Raw genomic sequence first — 18,467 nt, forward strand, 5'->3', positions numbered from 1 at the left:
CTGCCAGTAGCAGAGCTGACCTACGGGAGGAAGCTGAACAAAGACTTCAGGCCAGTGGGTAATCTTATTACCATAGAGGGGGAAGCATGATTTTGCTTTACGCAATCATGCTTCTCTGTAGCCTCCTGGTTACTCTTTCAAGGCGTACTTATTGGGCCTGGAAGCCTTTGATCAATATATCAAAATGGGGTTGCTGGTTCATGGGTTGGTTACTGTGGAGCCTAAATATATGTTTTGATTCTTTTGCCTTCTACTTTGAGAGTTTCTTATATCCGGCGATTCCGAACGTTTCAGACATGTTTATGATCCTCTTTGAGATTATAAACTCTGCCCTCCTAATACAAGATACTAAGGAACAAAGGTGCTGACAGGGAGGGAAAAGAGATGCTGGGGCATTCCTCTCCCACAATGAAACTCCCTCTTCTTTGGCTCACAAGTAGGGCAGGGTTGGGAAAGAATCCATTTGCCCAGTCACATACAGGTGAATGCATGTAATAGACCAGGCCTGATCCAGGCTGGTCTGGTACCTCAGGTGTGAGACTCAAGCACAGTGAGATACTCATGGAATAATTGACAATCCATTGAAGGGGAAAGACAGTCAGAACGGAAAAAGGATATGTGGTGAGGATACATCCTTCATTCAGATGGGCACAGCTTCCCTGCCTTTGGTGGTCCACTTGTCCAGCCTGAGGAAGTGGCTGAAGGTCCTCATGCCCTGCCTTTTCTGTATGTCATGGTCATCTAGCACCAAACCCACTTGGGTATCCCAGCTCCTGGGATCAGTTACCACACTTGGATCACTTCCATAGACAGGTAAAGATACGGCTGTTGTTATGACCAACACATCAGTTTTGGTATCAGCATCTTATTTGTTTATTTTTAAGATCTGATAACTTTCTTAAGGCACAGAGAGAATATTTCTAGGAAACTTATGGGCAACTTGTATAGACCTAGGAGCTCCCTGACAATCCTATGGGTTTCTGGAGTTTATATTCCATGTAAGGAAAGTATTCTCTCACTGTTCTTATGTTTCACAAAATTATTCTCTTATTCCTCGGGGAAACTGTTTACTTAAAATAAAACATTGAGAGCTTCAAAATTACTTTCAACTTTATCTTCAATGGTGAGAAAAAATCCTATTCCAATTATTCTAAAAATAATCTCTGTAGTTGGTATCATCTCAACACACTTTTATTATCTACCATATTGAATTCTAAATGGTGAGTTACAATTTGGGGGGATGTGTTATTTGATCATTTCCTAAATGTTTGTGGAAGAAGGCTTGGAGTTGTTTCCAAGCATCAATTTGGGCCATAGAGTGGGCCCTAATTTCTCCTCCACAGATCACATGGGTTCCCACTACACCATGAAAGGTAACCAGGCACACAGGGAAATATGGGGGCTCAATATAATGTCCTGTTGCAGGGTAGCAGATAATCTCGGGTTTTTTCTTCCCATGGGACTGTAACAATTTGGCAGCTTCATTGGCAAAGAATTCACTTTTCCAGTTGTGGTCATCCAGACCAACAAGAAACAAGAAGCGACTCTCAGCCTTCTCAATTGGAATTAAGCTTTTTCTATGGGGTTCCTCCAAAGGATTGCTGAGAGCATCAATGATGTCTGCAAACCCGTCTTCAGTCATCTTGATGAGTTTTTGGTCCAGTTTCAGTGGGGGAAAGGTCATACCCTTATAATGTAGGACAGATGCTACATTTGCCAAAGAGCCATTGAGTGTGACAGTGGCTGTGATGTCCTTCAAATGGGAGGCCATGGAGAGGCAAATATCACCCCCTTTAGAAAATCCAAGCAGCCCAACTCCTGGACCCTTTACCTGAAAAAGTCAGAGAGTCAGAGAGGGAATAAGAATAATGTCATTTAACCTCAATTGCATTAAAGAAACAAACTTAAAAATAGCTTTACTTTTGCCTTAACTGATAGTTTTGGACCTTACTGAGTTTCGCAGTAACCCCTGCTCATATCAACATGACATGTAAAGCTCATGTTATACAGCATTTTCATCCTAACCCTATATTAGAAATATCATGATATCCATTTTTCAGACAGGAAAGTGAGGAGCAAATACTTGCCCACAATCACGGTGACTTAAAATTCAAGAAAGTTAGGTGGTACGACAAATAGAACACTGGACCTTCTACAGTCAGGAAGACCTGATTTCAAATCCTGCCTTAGGCAATTATCAGCCAAGTGACCCTGAAGAAGTCACTTAACCTCCATTTGCCTCAGTTTTCTCAATTGTTAATTGGGGATAATAGGACACCTACCTCAAATGCTTGGGAGAATCAAATCAGATAGTATTTACAAAGCACTCAGCATGGTACCTCAACAGAGCAGGCACTTAATAAATCCTTCCTTTCTTCCTTCCTTCCTTCCTTCCCTCCTTCTATCTTCCCTCCTTCCTTCAGGCCCAAGACAATACACATATCTATGGTAGAGAGCTGATTATCTATTTTAATTGAGGCCTTTGGAAGAAAACTCTCCCCTCACCTCTTTTCCAACCTATTCATGACTCTACTAAGGGGAAGCACAGGCTGAGAGATAATATAATTTGGAGCAGGTAGACATTCTGCATACCTCAAGTCACTGCTCACTGATATTCTTCCTTGGATCCTGAATCTGAAGAGATATCTATTCTAACATACTCATTTCACAACTGAGGAAACTATAGCCCAGGGAGGTGACAAAGCTGTGTCTTCCAAAGGTCACACAGATGATCATCATCAGAGATCATTTCCATCTGTCTCAGTTTTCTCATTCCAAACAGCAGAGGGATTGGCCAGTGTTAAAATACTCTTTGGAAGTAGGGAAAATGTCAAAACAAAACAGGCATCTAGGTGGCTAAGTTGACAGAGGACTGGGCCTGGAGTCAGGAAGACTCCTCTTACTGACTTCCAATCTGGCCTCAAATACTTACCAGGTGTGTAGCCCTGGCCAAATCACTTAATCCTGTTTGCCTCAGTTTCTTCATCTGTAAAATGAACTGGAGAAGGAAATAGCAAACAACTCCACTTCCCAATAGACACTTACAATAGGAAGTTTCATTCTTGGTACAATTTCTAAAAATAAAGAGCAATGAGGAAAAGCATGTATCCCCCAGAATCAAAGAAACTAAAAGAAGAGAGAAGTCATAAAATGAGAAGACAACCTGGGAGTGGTTTTTCAGGTACTGGACAGCCTCTTCAAAGTATTCCAGATGAAGTTCCTTTACGTCTTTGGGGAGGTCCTCAAAGGCATAGTATGCCAGGGCCAGCACAGCAAAGCCATGTCCAGCCAACAGACTGGCTCTATATTCAAACAGGCCACCTCCAATTCCAAAGATGTCGATGATCCCAGGGAAGGGCCCTGAACCTAAAAGAAAGTCAAAGTCATAAAGCATTCCTTTTAAAATTTTCCTTCTGAATTCTATGGATAGTCACGTTGTTTGGTCTTGGATGACATATTCTGAAACACTATAAGACTCCTTGTTCACCACTACATGTACACTGGGAAGAATATACCTGGTTACCACTGCACAATGTGATTTAAAAAAAAACTCAATTAACTGGAAAATAAATTGCTAACATTTATATAGTGCTTACTATGTGCCAGGCAATGTTCTAAGCATTTGATCCTCACAACAATCCTGTGAGGTAGGTGCTATTACTATCATCTTCATTTTACAGCTGAAGAAACTGAGGTATCAGAAGTTAAGTGACTTGCCTAAGGTCATATAACTAGTGTCTTGTTTCAATTGAAATTTAACAAAAGGGTAAATTGAGGCAGATCATTGCGCAAGATAGCATTTATTAGCAGAGGTATGTTACCTGTCAATAAATGAGTCAATGGCTAGTCCTCCCCTAAAAACCTCAAACTAAAGGACAGTTTAACTTATAAAGATTTGGGGAAGTTGTTCCTCCTTCGTTCTCAAAGAGGATCAATGACATTGGGAGGGTGATATTTTCACTTGTTTATGAATTGGATTGAAGTGAGGCAGAGCAAAGCAAAGTCATCAGCCTCACTCTCTCCTCCAAAGTCATAGAAGTCCAGTGGCAAGACAAAAGTCAAGAGGACTGGCAATGGCCAGGGATGCAGGGGGCAATGGCTGAGGTTGGAAGGAAGGGCACTCTCCTGGGGTAAAAGCACCCCTCCTCCAAGGCTGCATGCCCTGGGGGCACAGCCCTATTTGCCCAACCCCAGTTGCAGCTCTACCACCAAGAGGTTTGGAATTATAGAACAAAGAACAGAACAAGGTAGATGACATGGAATTAAGGACGTCATGATTGGTTACAGAGCTGAACCATAGGGAACAACATGATTGGTTGGAAATTTGGTAATAGGGACAAGCAATAACCCCCCTGCTTCTCTCATGTGTCTAATAAGTACTGTGTATATATATATATATATATATATAAATATATAGTAAGAAATGGGAGGAGGAGTTTTGTTTCCACAGAACTAAAGATGTGCTTCCCTGCCCTCCCCCACCCCAGCTTTAGCAGAGACCAGGCCTCAAGGTTGGTCAGGTGAGAGGTCAGAGGCTTGTACGCATGTGCATACTTTTTGAGAAGGCAGTCTAGGGAATTAGAGAGGCCAAACCCACTTGAACCTGTTCAAGCTTATCTAGGGTCTGGTCTTGGTCAAGAATCCAGGCCTACTGATTTGCATCATTTGCATATGTTAAAGAGGGAAAGTAGGGGAAGTAAAAGAATATAGTTTAATACAAGGAAAATCTAATTAACTTCACTTTTGCTTCTGTATCCTTATTATCCTATTTATATAAACTGTATAACCTAGGAAAACTATGTAAAAAAAAACAAAGATTGTAAACTAACCATGACTCTAGCAGGAGTGGAGGGAATGGTTACCCCTGCTCCTGCAGCTGTATCGGTGTGCGTGTTCCCGCGAGCACTACACCCGCTCTCCCGGGGAGCGTAATAAAATGCCTTCCTCTGCCCACTCTGGTCCTGAGTTCTTTGGGTGTGAATGGGCAAATCACATGGGTTTTCCTAAGGTCAAGTGAAGGGAAGCAACAGGCAGCGGAAGCTCACCAGGCTTACTCCTGGATCTTGTCTTGGGGTGTCCTGTGATCCCCACTGCAGTGTTAAGAGGGCTACCACTCTGGATTCCCTTGGGGAACCCTGTGGTCTGCACGGCCTTCTTAAGGGGACATCACATGGGACTTCCGGCCCTGTCTCGGGAGCCTTGTGATCTTACTGCCATCCTAAGGGGCCATCACTTGGGTCTTCCTTAGGGTCTGACCCCTAGGAGGCCCTGTGATCCCCACAGATTAAGGGATGGCTACCACTTGGTCTTCCTCTGGGAGTCCTGTGGTCTGTACAGCTTTCCCTAGGTATTATCACAGGGTTCTTCTTCAGGACTTTGGCCCTGCCTAGGAAGTCCAGTGATCCCCAAAACCACGTTTCTCACATATATATATATATATATATATATATACATATATATATATAAATATCATACCCAAACTACTTTGCTTTCTCACACATTCCCTAAGGTTAGCAAAATTCCTTGAGCATCAAAGCTGGATTTTTTTAACTTAACCTGTTGTGGTTCAGCTGAACTCTCACCTAAGTCCAGAGACAAAGAACCATAACTTAAGCAGTTACAGGACAAAAGCAATTACAGACCAAAATCAATTCCTTGTAAATAGGATCAATGAGAAAATGTTACAGGATCAATTTTTCTTTTTCATTTATTTTTTGTTAATTTTTCAAAATGTTAGGACAAATTATAAAATGTCCTGTGCTGTTTTCATTTTTGATTTCTTGAAATATAGTTCTGAAAAGATAGGTTTTTTAAAAGCCCATTGTCTTTTAAAGGGAACTACTGGACAATGCCTTTAAACCCAAATCACTCTGGCTTTCATTGAATGCCCAATAATAGCCCCAAACCCAACCTCTGTGGCTCACTGATGGCTTAGAATAAATAGGAATTGTTTTCTGTTTGGACCAGAAACCGAGAGTCTACCACTCCTAGACTGACATCTTTGTAAGGATTAATTGGACCACCTTTGTCTCAACTCTTACCTAGTCTTTACTCATTGAATGGGTACTGGAAAGACCTTAATGTAGAAAGTCCAAGGTCACCCACTGAATGCTGGGCAATTGACAGTCATCTTGACTTTTCTCTTGGCACTAGATTTTAATGATTTTGGAGAAGATCAAGGTCACCCACTGAATCCTAGGCCATTGACAATCTTTTGTTTTGCCCCTGGATTTTACCTACTTTGGAGAAAACAGTGACCCTGAAGACTTTGCTCAGCTCTGCCTCAGTTACATCCAATTCAGGGGCAAGTCAAGACTTCACCCTCAGGATGTCACTGGTCCCCTTCCACAATGAAGGAGCAACAACAACTGGACCTATTTTAATCTTCTCAGTCTGAGGTCACATTTGAACTCAGGTCTTTCTGGCTTCAGGTTCAGTGCCCCATTCAGGGCAATCCATAGCTGCCTCCATCATGCCTGGCCTTTCACATGTCTGGATTTTCATGGCTGTACTGCCTAAGTGTGGGAAATCTTTTCTCTCCTCTCCTCAGGTGAGACAAAGTTGGAATTTTCAGGAGGGGCTTTTTCTAGGAAATTAAAGGAAAAACAAAACAAAGAATGAAAATATAAAAGCGCTGACTCAAATTGGTTTACAGAGTGAACCAATTAAGTGGTATCCAACCACAGACTGACTGGCTTGGTTGACACACAACTCACTAGCCATATGTGGGGAAAAAAAAGAAGGAATTCTGTTTCCACAGGATTCAAAGTACTCCCAGCTTTGAGTGATAACAGAATGTAAGTCAGAGGTGACTGGTTCCAATCAGAGCTGTAATCTAGCAGAACCAGACTTCTGATTAGGTAAAAGGTCAGAAGCTTATACACATGCTTAGCAAGCTGTTGGAAGGGGAACGTATCAGGGAGGAAAACATGAAGTGGAAGGCGCAGGAGGTTGCATCTAGCCAATGGAAGGCAAAGTGGGAAATTAGAATCAGGATGGTTATAAAGGAGTTTGTGATTATTTTGAGAGTGTGCTTGAGCCTGGCCCTTTTCCACAAGGGGTTAGAGGCCAAGTCACCCATCAGATAATAAAATGAAATAAAAATGTTTTTTTTTTTCTAAATTCACTCATGGCCAGGTGGAATTCTTGGGAAGACGATTATTTCTAACACATATGTTCCCAGAATCTATTGGAAATGCAGGGTAGAGAACTAGAAAAAGTGCTGGCCTTGGAGTTAGAAGACCTACTTTTAACCCAGGCTCTACCACTTATGAGTGAGGCTAAATAGAGCCTTAGAGGTCATTTATTCCAATGCCTTGTTTGACAGGTGGGGAAATTAAGATTTGCAGACAATATTCAGTCTTTCAGATGGTTCATAGATCTATATTTGCAACCCTAGTCTTTCTCCTCAGCTCCCACCTCTCCAACAGCCTTTTGGATATCTCGTTGGAAGTCCTAGAGGTATCTCAAACATAGTGTGTCTAAAGAGAACTCATGATCTTTCATTACAAATAAAAACTGCAATTCATTCTGCCATTTCTCATTTTATGAATACTCCCTTTGTGTAAGGGGTTGGTGCCTACCCCGGGGCTGTTGGAACCACTAGCACTTGGCTTGTTTCCTGGGTAAACCAGACAGGCTTAGTAGGAGTGGAACAGCAGGTGCCCGGAGGAATGGCCTCCGCCCTTGGGAAGCCCCTATAGTCGTCCTACACATGCAGGCAGAGCCTGTCCTTGAGGGACACACAAGCCCAGGAGGAGGGACCCAGTTGGACATTACCTAATGCTCTTGAACTGTTGCCTAATGCAGTGCTTTGTTACTTTACTTACTGGAACATCTTTGATACTTTACGGGGACATCCTGCCTCGTGTCTCATGTAGCCCATGTAGCTCTGATACAGAGAAGCAGATACCATATTGCAACATGCCCTAGCATTGCCATGCCCCTGCAGATACTGCATTGCTACAGTCCTCGTCCTTCCCACACCCTTGTAGATAGTGTAGTACAACATTCCTGATAAGTCCCATGCCCATGCAGATACCCAAACTGAAACATTTCTGTTCCATCCCATGTTGTCATCCTCATAACCATTGGCCCCCTGCTTATGATCACGTAGTGCTAACCCTATAAAATTGGATGATTTCTCCCAATAAATCACAGTTCCTTCCATCTTGACTCCTGCCTCATCATTGCATACCGAGACAGGTCATTGCTGGTCAAGGACTACCAGGGGTGAGAGGACCCCAACACCTTTGTTTCTAGTTCTTTGCTCCAACAAAAAGGAATGAGTATAAATATTTTTGTTATGTTTTCTCCCTTTTCATTTTTGGTATGTCAATTTGGTTTTTCTGTTTTCTCTTTTTAAAACATCAGACTAGTTATTAGTTTCTGTTTTATGGCTTTTTAAAGTCCAGCTTCTAGTGTTATTTCTCAATTCATGTTTCTCTCTTCATTTTATTAATTACTTCTATGATTTTTCAGGACTTTTATTTTGATATTTAGTAAGTGTTTATAAGTTGGTGGTTTTTGAGGGCTTTTTTTCATTGCATTTCCAGTTTCTTAATCTATTCTTTCTCTTTTTTGATGAAAGTCTTTGGAGATAGACATTTCCTTTGTCACTGTTTTGTTGTCATCCCAAATATTTAGGAATGTTGTCTAATTGCTGCCATTTTCTTTGATGAAATTTTCTATTCTATATGATTTCTATTTCTAAATGATTTGCTGTTTGAGCATTAATTTTTAGGTTTAAGTTATTTAATGTCCAATTAATTTTTAATCCTTCCTTTTAAAAATTTAATTTTTTGTCAAGCCATATGTACAGGCAATTTTCAGATGAAGAAGTTAAAGCTATCTATAATCACATGAAAAAATGTTCTAAATCACTATTGATTAGAGAAATGCAAATGAAAAGCAGTCTTTGTACCACATCATACCTGCCAGATTGGCTAACATGACAAAGCCGGAAAAATTATAAATGCTGGAGAAGATGTGAGAAAATTGGAAGAGTAATGCATTGTTGGTGGAGCGGGGAACTGATCCAACCATTCCAGAGAGCAATTTGGAACTATGTCCAAAGAGTTATAAAGCTGTGCATACTCTTTGACCCAGCCATACCACTTCTAGGTCAATCCCAAAGAGATAATAAAAATGGGAAAAGGACCTATACGTATAAAAATATTTATAGCAGCTCTTTTTGTGGTGGCCAAGAATTCGAAATTGAGGGGATGTCCATCAATTGGAGAACGGCTAAACCAATTGTGGTATATGAATGTGATAAAATGCTATTGTGCTATAAGAAATGATGAGCAGGAAGACTTCAGAAATACCTCGAAATACTTATATGAACTGATGCTGAGTGAGGGGAGCAAAACCAGTAGAACACTACACAATAACAGCCACCTTGTGCAATGACTGACTTTGATAGGTTTGGATCTTCTCAGTAATACAAGTATCTAAGACAACTATAAAAGAGTCATGATGGAAAATACTATGTATTTCCTGGGAAAGAACTATGGAATCTGAATGCAGATCAAGGTGTACTCTTTGCTCTCTCTTTTTTGTGTGTGTGTGTTTTGTTTTGTTTTTTTCTTTCTTACAGCTTCTCCCATTCTAATTTTTCTTTATAACATGACTAATGTGAAAATATGTTAAACAAAAATGCATATGTAGAGCCTTTATCAGACTGCAGAGTGTCTTGGGGAGGGGGAGAAAATTTAAAACTCAAAAGCTTATGAGAGTTTCAAAAACTAAAATTAAATAAATTAATTTAAATTTTTTTTAAAAAAATTTAATTTTTCTTCCTGAACTTGAACACCAAAAAGGGTGTGTACATCTATAGGTATATAGAAACACACATACATGTACACAAGCATGCACACATATATCTTAAAAGATAAAAAAGAGGATTATATATGAAATCAGGAATTTCCATTTAATAAAAAAGGATATAATTAACTCCATATGTCACTCTCAAAACTATCCTGCTTACCTATGCTTCCTTCTGAACTTCTTTCTGTACTCTTCAGACATTAAAAAAAAAAGTTACAATGGTTCTTTTGGCAAGGGTGGAAATCATTATTCTTATCATCTCTCTTCCTCCTGTACCAAATTAAAAACTCAGACAAAGAGGGGCAAACACCTTTGTAACAAATAAATGTAATCAAGCAAGATGGATCCATACAGTGTCTATGTCAAAAATTTTTTTATCTTGACACCTTGAATAAATTACCTCTCTCTGAAAGCTGGTAACCTGCATCAAGCTGGAGATATGACTGGTCACTGCATTCATCAGAGTGAATTAAGAGAGAAACAATTAATAATTATATTAAAGAAAATAATAATGATGAAGTAACACACCAAAATTTCTGGGATGTACTTAAAGCAATACATTAAGGGGAAAATCATATCCATATATCAAAAGAGAAAAAGAGAGGATTTGGGAATGTGCATTAAAAAATTAGAAAACTGGGGGGTGGAGCCAAGATGGTGGCTGGAAAACAGGGACTTGCTTAAGCTCTCCTTCAAACTCCTCCAAACACCTGTAAAAATGGCTCTGAACAAATTCCAGAGCTACAGAACCCATGAAATAACCGAAAGAAGCAGGATGGCCTGGATGGTCACTGGGAAGGGCCTGTCGCACTGTACTGGGAGCAGAGCAAAGCCCAGCATTGACAATGCCAGGAATGACCAGGCTATGATTAAAATCAAGAATCATCTACCCAGAAAAACTGAATATAATACTCCAGGGCAACATATGGATTTTAAATAAAATAGAGGACTTTCAAGCTTTCTCAATGAAAAGACTAGAGCTGAATAGAAAATTTGACTTTCAAATACAAGAATTGAGAGAAGCATGAAAAGGTAAACAGGAAAGAGAAATCATAAGGGACTTACTAAAGCTGAACTGTTTTGTTTTTACATTCCCACATGGAAAGATGATATTTATAACTCATGAAACCTTTCTCAGTATTAAAGTAGTTGAGGGGAATATACATATATATGGACAGAGGGCACAGGGTGAGTTGAATATGAAGGGATGATATCTAAAAAATAAAGTAAAATTAAGGGGTGAGAGAGGAATATATTGGGAGAAGGACAAAGGGAAAGATAGAATGGGGTAAATTATTTCACATAAAAGTGGCAAGAAAAAGCAGTTCTATTGGAAGGGAAAAGAGGGCAGGTGAAAGGGAATGAGTGAGTCTTGCTCTCATAGGATTTCACTTAAGGAGTGAATAACACACACACTCAATCGGGTATCTTACCCTACAGGAAAGTAGGGGGGAAGGGGATGAGAGGGGGGATGACAGAAGGGAGAGCAAATCATGGGAGGAGGTAATCAAAAGCAAACACTTTTGAAAAGACAGGATCAAAGGAGAAGATTGAATAAAGGGGGACAGGCTAGGATGGAGGGAAATATAGTTAGTCTTGTACAACATGACTGTTATGGAAGTGTTTTGCATAATGATATATGTGTACCCTATGTTGAATTGCTTGCCTTCTCAAGGAAGGTGGGTTGGAAGGGAAGAAGGGAGAGAATTTGGAACTCCAAGTTCTAAAAACAAATGCTCAAAAAAAAGTTGTTTTTACATGCAACTGGGAAATAAGATATACAAGCAATGGGGTATAGAAATCTATCTTGCCCTACAAGAAAGTAAGGGGAAAGGAGATAAGATGAGGGGGAGTGGGGTGACAGGAGGGGGGGCAGACTGGGGAAAGGGGCAATTAAAGTATATGCCATATTGGGGTGGGGGAAGGGTAGAAATGGAGAGAAAATCTGTAACTCAAAATCTTGTGGAAATCAATGTTGAAAACTAAAAATATTAAATAAAAAACATTTTTTAAAAAACTAGAAAGCTAACAAATAAACCCAAAATAAGCACAAAAGAGGATACTAAAAATTAGAGGGAAAATACAAAAACTTTGAAACAAAACCCTTCCACAGAAATGATAAATAAAGTTAAAAGCTGGTTCTTTACTAATTTTCCCAGCCTTATTTCCTGAATTAGGACTTAATGCAAGAGCCATTCTCTGCCCCATCCCACACTCTCAAATTGTGTGGTCAGGCTCTGTTTCTGAATTCAATTTCCTGTATTCCTTCTGCTGGCTTCAATTGGCACTCAGACTGTTGATATACTTCAGTGTTCCTGGGCAGAACTCTATGGTCAGCTGTCTCTGACCAGAGCACTGAGTCATCTTCTGTCCTCCTTGAAGATTCCTTGATCAGTATCCTAGGTGTGGCAGAAGTCCTCCTTGATCAAGACACTGGGTGGTCTTCTGTCCCTCCTGGGGCCGCCTACGATCAGGACACTTCGCTGGGGCTTATGTGATCAGGAGGCTGGGTGGTCTCTGTCCCCTTTGAGGCTTCCTTATGTAGGAGGCTGGGTGTTCTCTCTATTCCCTGAGCCTCCCTTGATCAGGGAGCCTGGTGTCCTCTTTCTCCCTTGGAGTTTTCCCTATCCCAGAGGTAGAGGATCTTCTGTCTTTTCTCTGGGCTTCCATGATTGGGACATTGAGTGATCTTCCTCATCCATGCCTGCCTGTCCTATGGGATTCTTGTCCATGGCCTTCCAAAAATTCATCTCAGGGGCTGTATCCAATATCATGGAGGCCTTCCTCACATTCTCCCAACCTTCTACCATAGAGGTAGCTAGGTGGTACAGTGCATAGAGCACTGGACCTGAAGTCATGAAAACCTGAGTTCAAATCCTGTGTCAGACACTTCCTAGCTATGTCACATTGGTAAGTCAGTTAGTCTCAGTTTTCCTCAGTTTCTTTAATTGTAATATGGGAACAATAGTAGCACCTACCTCACAGAGTTGTTGTGAGGGTCAAATGAGATATTTATGAATCACTTAGTACAGTGTTTAGCACATAGTGTCAGCTAGATAAATGCCTGCTATTATTATCAAGAGGGTACTTTTGGAGCATTACGGCCATCCATCTGTCATCCCTCAATCTTTTCAGTCTTCTCTTCCCATCATGGAACTTCTTAGAGGCATCATTTATTCCTGTGTTTCTTCAGAGTTCCTCACTGGTTATATGTTGAGCCTCTCAATTGCCGCCCCACCCCCATGTGATACACATCTTTAAGTCTTCAAAGGCAATAGTATTTCATATTTCACTGTAACGTAGAAACACTAGAAAAATATTAGTATTGAGAAGATGGGCCTTTGCTTTTATGGGAAGCTTTGATTCAGTAAAAAAGAATAACAAAATTCTGCAAATTCCTGAAAGAAAAATCTAGCCCACTCTCCTCCTCCTGTTCAACTCTGGGACCGTTGCCCATCTCTATTGTCTGTCCCAGATATGATGGTTGGTTGTTTTCTGTCCAAGAGGACCAAAATTGCATCACTTTGTCAAGATGAAGGTACAGTGTGTCCAACTGTGGCTAATCAGACCAAGAGGAGCTCTGAAGGCTCTACCAGAGGTCGGGCACAAATAGTCCATATGAACATTTGGAGTAAAAATGTCTCTAAATTTGCACAAATATAAGTATATATTATGTCACATAATAATATATCATACATGTATTATTGTACAACGATATATTATTTATAACTATATAAATACAAGCCATCCAAATGCATGTTGGCACCTAATTAGCTGGCCTTCTTCATCCATTTTCTTTCCTGTGTGGAAAGACAAGCCAAACTCATTTCATTACATATCTCTTCCAGATTTTACAATGTTCTGAGCTTATCTGTGTTAACTAAAAGTGGAAGTATCAGATTATGTCAGCTCAGGGAGTGTTCATCTTTGACTCATTCAGGATCTCCTGAATATTCTAGGTCCAGTATTTCTGGAAAATTGGGCAACTCAAGAAAACAAGGTAAATGGCAATCAACTCAACGAGCATAGCCATGATGAGGCATCACAGTAGGACTTTGTAGAGGTACATAGACAATAACCAAAAGAATTCCCATCAACTGTAAAAAGGAGAGTCATTTGCCCACACTCCCTTTCTGGTCCCCCCATTATGCTCCTTTTAGGAGAAGCACAATTTGACCCAATCTTCCACACTTTCTCCAGTGATGGTACTATGCTAATAATAATTTGTGGTCGCAGCCATTGCCCCAAGGCACTGTAACATTCTCAATAATCAAATAAAAAATAAATTGGGTTATTATGTCCTCCTTGGAAAAGTGGTTGAATATACCACAGGACAAGGTCGAGTAGTGTAAAGACCAGATTTGTCAGAAGACCTGGGTGCAAGTCTTGGATATACAAGTCATTTCATCTCTGCATCTCAGTTTCTTCATCTGTAAAACGAGAGGATTGGATCAGGTGCTAACCAAAGAATCTCCTTCCTAGATGCTAGGAGTTCTCCGATCAGAATTGCTCAGATTTCTTTGGCATGAACCCTCCTATAGAGAAGAGGAGCCACTTCCAAGCCCATCGAATAAGCACTTATTAAAGCAATAAATGTAAAGGAAGAAAGGGAAAGTAATAAGTATATAGCACCTTCTATATGCCAGGCACTGTGCTAAGCACTTTAAAATGAGCACTTACAAACTTCCTTTACAATTATTTAATTTAATTTATAATTATTTAAACTTCTTTACAATTCTTTGATTCTCCCAACAACTCTGCAGAGATAGGTGCTACACATGAGCAAACTGAGGGAAACTAAGGTTAAGTGACTTGTCCAGGGTCACACAGCTAATAGCTTTCTGAGTCTGGATTTCAACTTGGTACTACCTGACTCCAGGGCTAGCACTCTTCTCCATTGCATCAGCAGCTGCCTTTACTCTCTATGAAGTACTGTATTAGATTCTAGGATTATAAATACAAGCCAAAAATAGTCCCTTTTGCTTAGAGAACTTGTATTCCACAGGTGATACCTTTACCTAGTATATGCATGCTCACCTCTTGCCTAGACTATTACAGTAGTCTCCCTGCCTCTAGGATCTCCTCTCACAGCCAAAGAGATGTTCCTAAAACTCAGGTCTGACATGGATGTCACTCCCCTTCTCAGGAAGTTCCAGAGGTTCTCCACTTCCTTCACCCTTCACCACCTGGCTCCAGTCCACCTTTTTACACCTACTGCACTTGACTCAGCATTATGTACTCTCCAGTCCATTCAAATTGGCCTACCTGCTGTCCCTCACCCAAGACATCCATGTCTCCTCTCCATGCCTTTGCTGTCCCCTACACCTGGCCTTTAAGTACATCAATTCCTTCAAAGCTCACTACAAAGACCACTTCCTACATAAGGTCTTTCCTGATTCCCAGTAGCTGCTGGTGCTTCCCCCACCCACCCTGAAATTCTATGTGCCTTGTATTTGGTTTTTATGGGCGACTAGGTAGCACAGTGGATGGAGTGCTTGGCCTGGGGTCAGAAGTCTCTCTTCCCGAATCCAAATCTGGCCTCAAACATTTACTAGTTCTGTGAACCTAGACAAGTCACTTAACCCCTGTTTGCCTGTTTCCTTATATGCAAAATGAGCTGGAGATGGAAATAGCAAACCACTCCAGTATCTTTGCCAAGAAAACACCAAACAGGGTCATGAAGAGTAAAAAATAACTTAACAACAATAAAAATTTGCTTTTAATATATTTTCTAACTACCTCTATGTTATGTACTGTTTCCCTAAATAAGTTCCCTGAGAATAAGGTATATTTTATTTTTGCCTTTTTAATCACCTTTATTTTAGCACTAGTAACTCCTCTGAGATTAAGAAAAAAACCCTTTGTTTCCATGTCGTATACTGTAAATCTATATTTAGAAGTGTCAACACTGCTACTATATTATTGTCTTGGCTTAACCATGCGAAAGTGATTATTTACTTCTTCCTTTGTTCCTACCAATGTCATTTTAAGGTCTTATTTGTATCAGTAATTTAAATGTCTAGATATTCTGTTTTGTCACCACAATAAATATTTCTCCATCAATTTTTCCACCTTTATGTTAGTAACATAAAAAATTCCCTCAATTTGTTTCACTTTCCCACTAAAGTAATTTATTTACTCACTTTTTTCACCATTCTCTTAGATTTCATAACATCTACAGACAGTTTAAGAGCTTATTTGTCCATTTATTGCTGTAATTCCTTTTTATTGCCCCCCTTTCTTTTTTTTTTTGCTAAACTTACTTTAATGTTTCAAGTAGCAATGATCTTGTCTCTGTGGGGGACCCACGCCATTGACATAAAGCACAATACCTCTATAACTGATGGTTTTTGAATGACTAAAAAACTCAACACTGAAAGACGAACTTTGGTCAGGAGGTTACCTAGTCTGGGATTTAGAAGAGAGAGACCTGTACTATCAGCCTCTGATGATGCCACAAATAGCATAACCTTCAATATTAGCTAAAGGGAAGAGACCATCACAGATTCGGAGGGGTCTAGTGGTGGATTCCTGGACTTTAACCTATGACTTCAGACCCCCAGTTATAGATTAGAAATCAGAGGATTTAGAATTGGAAAGGACTTTAGACTGATTTCTAAGCCAACTCCTTAGTGCTTCCCTGCCAAACCCCTGAGAAGATGCCCATTCATTAGTCTGATATCTCAAGATTCTTTTAGAATGCCAGGGGGATCAGAAAGCTAGGACATCCTGCTGTGGCAGATGGAAAAAAAGAGGGGTGGTCGCTGATTAGATAAGGGGTCAGAGAAGAAAAGCAGGGGGCGGGGTGGAAACATGGAGGGGCACTCACCGGGAGGCAGGAAGAGGGTGGCCCGCAGGTTGCCCTCTCGCACCGGGATCCTCTTCACCCCCGGCCCCAAGAAGCTCCGCTCGTGGACCACCTGTGCCAGCAATTTGGTGGGTTGTGGGTCATGACCCTCATACACCTCCAGGTCCACGAGGAAAGGAGTCTGCACGTCCCGCTTCACCAGCCGCCAGTAGGGCTTGTTGGGCTTCATGCTCCAGAAGAGCCCCATGGGCTCCACGCCGCTGTAGCTGCCCCCCAGGGAGGGTGCCCGCGCCAAGTCCAACTGCCCGCCCGCGTCCGCTTCGTAGTGGGCCGAGGCCCGGAAGAGCCCCCCTTTCTCATCGCGGAGAGAGGTGCTCAGTGTGACCCGCTGGGCCGGGGCCAGACCGTGCACCACGATCGCCACGGGCTCGTCCCACAGGCTACGGGGCCCGGGAGTCAAGTCCACGGTCACGGCCATTGAACTGACCTGAGGCATCCAGGAGTTCGCCTAGTTATAGTGAAAGGGGCGTCCTCTGATCTCCATTGGCTCCCCCGGGGGCGGAATCCTCGGGAGCTGTCCAATGGCTTCTGTAGAGGCGAGAAAGCTCCCAGGGAGGCGGCCGCGTGGGCTGGGCGCGTGTCTAGTTCAAAGTCCTTCCCTCCTTTCTGTTCTTCAGTCGTTCTCAGGGAAAGCCCTAAAATTTCAAGGGCTTGGGAAAGGTTTCTTATAAAGATGGGATTTCAGCCAGGGAAGTCAGCAGGGGGAGTTGAGCAGGTAGAGCGTGCCAAGCATTGGAGACAGCAGAGAAAACCTCAGCAGCAGGGAGGAATGGAGCACCTTGTTAAAGGAATAGCAGGGAGTCCAGGGATCAGAAGTAAGGCATAAGAAGACCAAAAAGATAGCAGGAGGCCAGGTCCCAAAGAGCTTTGAATGCCAAACAGAGCATTCTGTATTTGGTCCTGGAGGCAAAAAGGAGCCACTGGAGTTTATTGAGAGGGGGTGAGGGTCAGTCGTGATCTGATCTGCACTTTAGGAAAATCACTTTGCTGGCTGAATGGAGAATGGATTGGCTGGAGAGAGACTTAAAGCAGACTGACCCATTAGCAGGTTATTGCATTGATCCAGGCAGGAGGTGCTGAGGGCCTGCACTAGAGTGATGGCAGTGTCAGAGGAAAGAAGGGAGTGTATTTGAGATATGTTGCAAAAATGAAATCAACAGGCCTTGGCAACAGGGGGCTGGGAGGGGGAGGGGAAGAAGAGTGAGCAGTCAAGCCTGACACCTAGGTTGTAAATCTGAGGGACTGGGGGGATGGTGTTGCCCTCTACAGAAACAGGGAAGGAAGGAGCAGGGGAGGGTTGAGGGGGAAAGATAGAGGTCTGTTTTGAGGCAGATTAAGTCTAAGCTGTCTGCTGGATAATCCAATTTGAGATGTCTGAAAGGCAGTTGGAAAGTTAAGATTGGAGGTCAGGAGAGAGATTGTGTCAGGATAGGCAGATTTGGCAAGCAGCAGCATAGAGCTGAGGACATCGCCAAGTGAAGTAGTACAGAGGGAGAAGAGAAGAGGGACCAGAACATAGTCCTGAGGGACACCTACAGTTAGAAGCCAGTATCTGGATGAGACTCCAGCAAAGGAAACTGAGAAGGAGCAGTCTGATGAGCAGGAGAAGAACCAGGAGAGAGGATTGTTCCAGAAACCCAAAGACAAGAGTGGTCAACAGTGTCAGAGGTTTTGGAGAGGTCAAGGAGAATGAGGATTGAGAAACGGTCATTGGATTTAGCAACTAAGACATCATTAGTCACTTTGGAGAGATCAGTTTCAGTGGAAGCAC

General features: G+C 41.7%; 1 protein-coding gene across 1 annotated transcript; it reads right to left on the reverse strand.

The window, feature by feature from the left end:
- Positions 1-1,092: 1,092 nt before the first annotated feature.
- Positions 1,093-17,122, reverse strand: LOC118828233 (acyl-coenzyme A thioesterase 1-like). Its single transcript, XM_036734706.1, has 3 exons — positions 16,658-17,122; positions 3,164-3,366; positions 1,093-1,831 (listed from the first exon to the last, which is right to left on the reverse strand). Exons 1-3 carry the CDS (start codon positions 17,112-17,114, stop codon positions 1,226-1,228), a joined length of 1,266 nt encoding a protein of 421 aa, XP_036590601.1. The 5' UTR covers positions 17,115-17,122; the 3' UTR covers positions 1,093-1,225.
- Positions 17,123-18,467: the final 1,345 nt, after the last annotated feature.

This window comes from Trichosurus vulpecula, chromosome 8 (assembly GCF_011100635.1).
Source record: "Trichosurus vulpecula isolate mTriVul1 chromosome 8, mTriVul1.pri, whole genome shotgun sequence".
NCBI lineage: Eukaryota > Metazoa > Chordata > Mammalia > Diprotodontia > Phalangeridae > Trichosurus > Trichosurus vulpecula.

Coding starts and splice junctions, on each gene's coding strand:
- LOC118828233 (XM_036734706.1), bottom strand. CDS start 17,114: ATGGCCGTGACCGTGGACTTGACTCCCGGGCCCCGTAGCCTGTGGGAC. Junction 3,367..16,657: donor CACCCTCTTCCTGCCTCCCG/GTGAGTGCCCCT, acceptor ACTTTCTTTTAG/GTTCAGGGCCCTTCCCTGGG. Junction 1,832..3,163: donor ACCTGAAAAACCACTCCCAG/GTTGTCTTCTCA, acceptor TGACTTTTTCAG/GTAAAGGGTCCAGGAGTTGG.